At 52.2% G+C, this 7,952-nt stretch overlaps 1 protein-coding gene across 2 annotated transcripts in view; it reads right to left on the reverse strand.

Moving 5' to 3' along the window:
* LAMC1 (laminin subunit gamma 1) overlaps window positions 1-3,165 on the reverse strand; it is a 115,412-nt gene extending 112,247 nt beyond the window's left edge. Inside the window, exon 1 of one of the 2 annotated variants that reach the window (XM_078603322.1) lies at window positions 2,447-3,165. In XM_078603322.1, the coding sequence (XP_078459448.1) occupies window positions 2,447-2,942 (496 nt within the window). In that variant the 5' untranslated portion in view covers window positions 2,943-3,165. The remainder of the gene's footprint in view (window positions 1-2,446) is intronic. The other variant, XM_078603321.1, reaches the window with a different exon arrangement.
* Window positions 3,166-7,952: the final 4,787 nt, after the last annotated feature.

A 7,952-nucleotide genomic window follows, 5' to 3' on the forward strand; every position in this document is an offset into this window, starting at 1 on the left:
GCCCCAGATCTCATCGCACTTCGAGAGTCAAGGGCGTTTCGCGTGAACAGAAAGGGAGAGAGAGAGAAAATGCTACCGCAGCAACCGTAACATCGGCATAAAAACCTAGGGGTGGGATCCACCCTCCCTCCCCTCGGCACACAATATAATACGATTACGATTAGACTGATGAGAGACATGGAGCGTGGAGTGGGGGGAGGGTGGTGAACATCTGTGAAACGAAAAGAACTTTACAGCTCATAGGATTCCTCCAGTAGGAATGCAGATTCTGATTGTGGCTTCTTGGCACGCACACTGCGTCATGAACCAGCCCGGGCGACGGCTGCCGTCAGTGGCGAGTGGAACCAGGACCCGGTCACGGAACCTCCCAAACCCACACACACACACCCACACACCCACGTGTAACCAACCCGGGACAGCCTAGCGCCGTGAAGTATGGATAACACACAAAAAAAAGGGCTGGACAGTAAATGAATGCGCTATCGTCATGATGAACAAAGCCGGAATAATCGCGATCTATCCACTGTACACACACGGGCGCACTTGTGCATTCCTGACACTAATTCAGAGAATGGCGACGATTCCCTCTCTTCTCGTTGCCAACAGGAGGTCTCTCTCGCTCGCTCTCATCCTTCGAGGTCAACGCTTTTCTCTTTGCCAGCGGAACAAGCGAGTGCGTTCATTGTGCAGGGCGGTGCCTGGAAACGACCAGGCCAAAAAAAACACAACGACGACGACCACATCATCCACACCGTGGAGTTGTCTTCAAAAAGCACGAAATTTAAGTCGGGCCCCCCCCCCCTCCCGGGGGTCCGGGGGGTCCCCCCCCCCCCTCCCCCAAGAAGCGAATTCGCAAGGTTGGTGATGCGCCGACGTCTCCGCTGGTCGGCTCTCCCAAGCCACGCTGAGGTTTGAGCCTGGCTAGTGCTCGCTATGGGGCATACACCAGCTGTGGTTGTTAACATAAGAGGCACGGCCACAAATAGCCATTGTTGTACTGCACTTCTGTGCGCCCGCGATCGATGTTCCCCGCCGACACCAACTCGAACTGACCAGCGTACGGGGGGTCAAACGATGGGTCCAAATAACCCTCGCGGCCAGCAAGCGCGGTGTAGGGAACAGACCCTGATCCAGCAGCGGATTGACACAGAGGGCTGTCACACACACGCGCGCAGTGCGCAACAAACCACACAAGCGACACGCGTTCCATCGCAAGCAGCACCCCCAACTCTCTCTCTACTCCCCTCCTCGGGGGATCAAGGGACCTCGCGAGCAAGGCAGGGTATGGACGCATGATCTTCCACGCATGCAAGCGAGGAGGAGGAGGAGAGCGGGCGAGGGGGTTAATCGCGTGGCGGCGGATGCAGTCCCTCCCCACGACTTGCTCTGCGGGTCGGCTTGCAACATAGCGGTCTGTGTGCACCGTTGACCCGTGGGCCCCCTTAAATCCCCTTGTGTCTCAGCCGAGGGCAGTGCTTGGCACGGCGTGGCTCTGGCTGTTGAGTTACACGATGCTTTGTGGTGTTGTCTTACCCCAGGCCGGGGGGTTTACCGGCTGCTTGACTGCTTTTCAGGGGTTTTAAAGCATCATCATCATCATCGTGAAAGGGACTTATCCGACTGCAGGGGAAACGGGACTGCCGTGCATCAATCCCTGACCCGGTTCGAACCTCACTCGACCGAGCAGAATGACACACTCCACGCCCTGTTACTCTATTCGGCAGCTTGTACCACGATAGCCCCCTAACCAATACTACCCTGCAGGATATTCAAACAACGAATATTCTCAACGAGAAGTTATCGTCGCTGAAAGAAGCGTCCACACCGTCAGCACCAACACAAATCAACATCGCCATGACCACCACCAGCAGCAGCACCACCACCATCAAAACGCATCACCGGCACAATTAGCACCAGCATGCATCACGTGTTTCACCACCAACACCATCAAGAAGACAACTATCACCACCATCATCGGTAGCACTTGCAGCAGCTTCAACGCCAACAGCACCATCATCACCACCACCAGAATCATCACCACCGCTATCACCAGCATAATCACCATCAGCACTATCACCACCACCACCACCATCAGCATCAACGTCACTAGCATCATCATCATCATCACCACCATCACCACCAGAATCATCACCACCGCTATCACCAGCATAATCACCATCAGCACTATCACCACCACCATCATCATTAGCATCAACGTCACTAGCATCATCATCATCATCACCACCATCACCACCAGAATCATCACCACCGCTATCACCAGCATAATCACCATCAGCACTATCACCACCACCATCATCATTAGCATCAACGTCACTAGCACCATCATCACCCCCATCACCACCACCACCAGCAGCAGCATCATCATCATCACCATCACCTCCAGCAGGTACCTCCCTCCCCAACCCTGCACGCCTCGTGCTCTCACCCAGACGCAGCGTCAGGTTTATGGCCTTGGGGTACTGCACCCCGCGAAGCATGGTGGGGCTCTGCCACCAAGTCGTGTCGTCCTGGTTGTTGAAGTCCGTCAGGAACGTGGCGTTGTGGTGGAGGCGCGCGTCGCTCGCGTCGCACACGTGGCACGACTTGGTGACGCCCGTCACCCCAGTCTGCACGCAGTACTCCTCGGCGGGCGAACCGCACGTGTTCGTCGACTCCACCGTCACGTTGAAAGCCGCGTTCACGAACTCGGGAAGGCACCGCTGCGGCCGTCCCTCGTCGTCGTAGCATTCGTCCATGGCCGAGAGGACGCCCTGGCAGAACAGCAGCAGCAGCATCGCCGCCGTGGTCGTCGTCGTCGTCATTGCCATCATCGCCGCCGTGCTCTGCTGCTGATGCTGACCGTGGTGATGATGGTGGTGGAGCCGCCGCCGTCGGCGGAGCGAGATGGGGAGGCGCGGCGCGGTGCTACGCGTGTGCGCCATGTGGAGTTGCTCGGAGCGAGAAGCGGCGGCGGCGGTGGTGGTGGTGGCGGTGAATGAGGCGAGGCGAGGATGGGGAGAGAGGAGGGGAGAGGTGGGGGGTTGGGTTGAATGAGACGAGGCGAGATGGGGAGAGGTGCGGAGGGGAGTGTGGAGACGCGGGCGGGCCGAGCAGAGTGCAACGTGTCCCCCTCCCTCTCAAATTCTCGATCCTCGTTCCACGCTCTCCAGTGCTCCACCTCCTCCCCTGTGCTGTGCTTTGCCTCCTCCTCCTCCCGCCCGCTCGACACCGCTCGGCACCCACCCCCCTCTCTCGGGCTCTCTAGAATCAACGATGTTGTCTGCTGCCTCGCTCACAAGTTGATGATCATTCATGAAGAGCCCAATTATCATCATGAATCAATAACACAGCTGCTATCTTCAATATAATCATCGTCGTCGTCGTCATCGTCATCAGCATTGTCGTGAATTGCATTTACACCATCCTTCAAACAATATCTTAAATAATCATCATAAAAAACAACTCTTTTAAATATCATCAAAAACAAAATTTCGTGAAATATCATCACAAACAATAAATTACATTTACATAATAAACAACGCTAATGACCAATGAACGTGACACTTTTTTTACTGATTGGCCGTATCGGGTGGTGGAGGGTTACGACACGTAAATAACGCGCTCTAACCCAAAAACGTGTATTATGAATCATAAGTAATTCCACTTACATCCTCATCAACAACACTTTTACATTTCACCATCATCACCAATGATCATCAATCATCACCACCCCCACCCTTCCCATTCTCATGCGTGTTCAAATCCCGGCAACCTTCGCTCTAACCCACCCATGACCCATCATCCCTCGCTGCACCGCGCATCTTTCGTCAGCTGCCCATGCAGAACCTTTCCAGGCAGTCTCCCCGCCCTGTCTCCCATACGGCGGGTACCCGGGCAGCTGGCCGGCCGGGCAGCCAGTCAGCCTGCACAGGGACCACGTGAGCGCCACTCATCTCCTGTGACGTTACACTCAACAGCGATCTCTGCTGCTGCTGCTGCTGCTCTAATCCCTGACCCTATTGCGCGCTATTCCTTTTGTCCGCGAGAGATGTGAGTAGTCCGCGAACACTCCTATTATCCGCGACATGTTCTCCCTATTATCCCGCGACAGTTGAACACCGCATTGACATAACGCCTTCACGATCTAACCCACAACATAAACGCATTATACTGTTGCTCGTGATAGCCTATGGGAATTCAATTTATAGTGTTGTTCGTGAACCCAAATCGTGGCCAATTCATCGAATTGCGACGGGAGGATGGAGCGAATCCTTTCACTAGCGGAATGTCCACTCGGGGTTGGCATTGTGCGCCTGTTGATCGCCTCTACGGAGTGCCCATTGCGCTCCCCCTAAAAGGGTTTCAAAGTTCGCGATGCTGCGCGTTTCTGCATTTCGTCCGTAAGTGGGCGTCGGCAAGACCCTGCGCCAATGTCTCCTCGCAGCGTGGGAATGCCACCTGTTGGTGGAAGCGACCCCGTACAGAGGCACTTTTGAGATGCACAAGCTGGGGCACACGCGCGCTCACACACATGCACATACACGCACCAACACCACCACCACCACCCCCCACACCCCAGTCGTTTTTTATTCACGAAGCGCGAGATGAGATGTGGCCGTGTGCGCTGAGCTTGGCAACGCTGGAGCTGGGTTCGAATCCAAGCAGCTGCTTGTGATCAATGAAACCGGCTTTTCATGTGTGAGTGTATCGTCTCGGTCCGGTGCCCTAAGTCATAATTGAGAGCATGATTGCACGTGTACTTCACTTTTATTCCTGACGCCCTTTGCTGTCATATTATATTTGCACTAAATGGGACCTTTTTGCCAGTATCAAAGTATGAAAAGTAAGAATACGTTTTACCATTTCTGGCAATAAAACAGGTGTTAAGATATTCAACCACCAAAGGGGCCGTCCATAAATGACGTCACGCACCTGGGGGGGGGGTCAGACATTTGTGACAATGTGTGACGAAGGGGGGGGGGGGGGTTGAGAAATGTGACGTCACATCAAAATGCGAAACTTTAAATAAATATAGAATTGTTATAACAACACTCCTACAACATCAGAGTGCAGCGCCACATTAAATAAATACGCACTACAATGACAATAGTTTAAAGCGATTTGAAGCATGTTGTATTTTCAAAATGGAAATATGGTTTTGGGGGGGGGGGGCAGAGCTTTCTGACGTCATATTTGAGGGGGGGGGGGGTCTGACTTTTTGTCCAAAGTCGCGTGACGTCATTTATGGACGGCCCCAAATAGAAACCTTTTGCAAGGAATCAAGAACTGCATTAACCACACGTACTTGTGGCGAACATACAAATAAACATGCTCTGACAATACACGCATTGACACTGGTGAGACTGGGCCAATCAGTTTCAAAGACAAGGCAGATATTATTAGAGCTTGTTTGTTTGCATGTTCACCATAAGTACGTGTGCTTAATGCAGACTTGATTCCTTGCGAAGGGTTTCTATTTGGTGTTTGAACATTTTAACTCCCGTTTTATTGCCGGAAAGGGTAAAACCTATTCTTCTATTTTTCATATATTTGCACTGTTTGTGTTGTATTCAAGCGTGTTTCGTTCGCGAACGTCAAACACCTCGTTTGTTGTGCAATATTACTTAAGGACCCCCTCTCTCGACTCGTTGTCTGCAATGATATTGATGTTATTTTTTTCTCTCTCTTTGTTTTGTTGTCGCTGATATCCGCACGCAGCACCACGGATTTCCCTTGTAAAATAGCCGGGAAGCTGGCTAAACGGGATCACGCCGTGCGACAAACAAGCCAAACAAAAAACCCCATCACATTCAATTTGCTTCAGTACCCATCCAAGCACTGTCCAGGCTCAAAATTTGCCGAGCTTCCACAATCCGACGAGGTTGGACGGTATTTTGGTTGATTTGATCCATAGGTGGACAGTTATAGATAGACGCCCTTCCCAATAACTGACGGTAACACAGGTGGCATGTATTTAACAAGCCTACCCCTCCCTGCTGATGAGACCGAGAAGATGGACACCGCTGCAGAGTTTGCTTGCTTAAACAAAGACTGCGGAATAATATTAGTCTGGAAAGTCAATAGGCAGTTGGACGAAAACACGTGTTTCATTTGTACGTGGAGACAAGCCAGAGAATCATGCTTACATTGCATTTATCTAGTTATGTATACAGCTCATATGCCAATCCGACATTTCAGTCGGCAGTCTGCATATGCGCCTTTAAATAAGAACATTCCAGAGGACGCCTGCCAGCGGAGATGGAGCAAGACCGTGAGTGTTGGTGGCGGCTTAATTGGTGAGGGCTTCATCCAGCAGTGGATTGACCATGGCTAATGATTATGAAGAGAGAGGTCTAGCGATTGTCTCTTCCCCCACCTCCCCCCCGGGGAAATTCGATGAATTGGCATCACGATCTTGGATCGCGATTCGATTCAGGAACCAGTCCCTGCTTGTCTCGTTCCACCGCCTCGGTTATGCGTATTCATTCGCAGTTAAAGTTTCAATCTCGCGTGCGCAGTTTGACCAATACAATAACTCATTCCTGCGGAGGGAGCTGGTAGGAACGTTGGGTTGCTCGGTCAATGGCCAGGGTCAACGGCGGCGTGGTGTATTCCGCAAATATGCCCGACTGTGAGGACGGGCACAAGCCGGCGTGAGTAGGTTAAACGTTAAGTTTTATAAGGGCACCACGGGGTGACCAGCTCCCTCCCCACCCAGCCCCACCCCTTCCTCCCACCCCCCACCCAGCCCCACCCTCCCCACCCAGCCCCACCCTCCCCACCCAGCCCCACCCTCCCCACCCAGCCCCTCCCCACCCAGTCCCTCCCCACCCAGCCCCTCCCCACCCAGCCCCACCCTCCCCACCCAGTCCCTCCCTGCAGGACGGACACAATAATCACCTGTGGGCTGGTGTAACCAGGAGGTTCCTACCAGTATAACAATGGCCTTTTTGTAAAATCGATCACTTGCGCACGGGAGGAAGACCTTCCTCCATGCCACGTGGATCGTCAGAATCGTGGGTGTTGTTGTGTGATTGTGCGTGACGCTGGTGAGTGTGGGCTGGCGGCGGCCGGGCGGTGTTGGTGGCCACGTGGTTAGCAGCGGCCGGGAATCGAACTCTGGTATCTGGGTTCACAGTGTTTGTGCTCGAACCACTGTTCCCCCTCTCCCCCCATGTACACATTTATCGCGAATGATCAAGTATGTGGATGAAGCATTGCCTTAAGTGTTTAACACAATTCCAGTTCGGATTAACGAACAGTATTGTTTTGTTCCAAGTGTAAATGTTTGCTCCATAGTATTTGCAAAGCGTACAACATTCTAACTGATGAGGAACCCTCGTTTGAATCATTCTTGATGAGCAGCAGTCTTAACGAAAGGGACGCATCCTAGCTCGGCACACGGGAATGGTGCTAGTGGCCGGCGTGCTGAATGTTGTTTTAGTATTTTTCCAGGTGGTGTATAATTAGTCATCATCTCCGTTTGTATCTCCCTCGGGAGTTATTTACAACCGTGCTAACTACTGGCAATCATCGCACGAGACGAAATGTCCGTTTGTAACTCTCGCAGTGAGAATGGCCGATGGGTAGCTGAATTCACGGAATTAATTCTGAGACTCTATTAAAGGACCACGTGTCCACTTGATGGTGTGCGTCGCAGTAACAACGGATTGTTTTTGATGCGCAATTCCCAGAGGTCAATGTGTTGTATGTATGTGCAGTCATTACTGACGATGTTGATGATAAGTGACATGTTAATGACAAAGTCGGTTGTTTTGTTCATGTGTACCACTGCTAATGTGATTCGTTATGAGTTATTGTATTCACTTTTAAACATTGCTCAAGGATTTTCAACTATGGGCGTTGATGATGTCAGCTGATCCCCCCCCCCTCACCCCATCTCTGATCATGGGATGGCTGAGTTCCATTGAATCGCATACAACACATTTTGC

This window comes from Lampetra planeri, chromosome 20 (assembly GCF_965212315.1).
Source record: "Lampetra planeri chromosome 20, kcLamPlan1.2.h2, whole genome shotgun sequence".
NCBI lineage: Eukaryota > Metazoa > Chordata > Hyperoartia > Petromyzontiformes > Petromyzontidae > Lampetra > Lampetra planeri.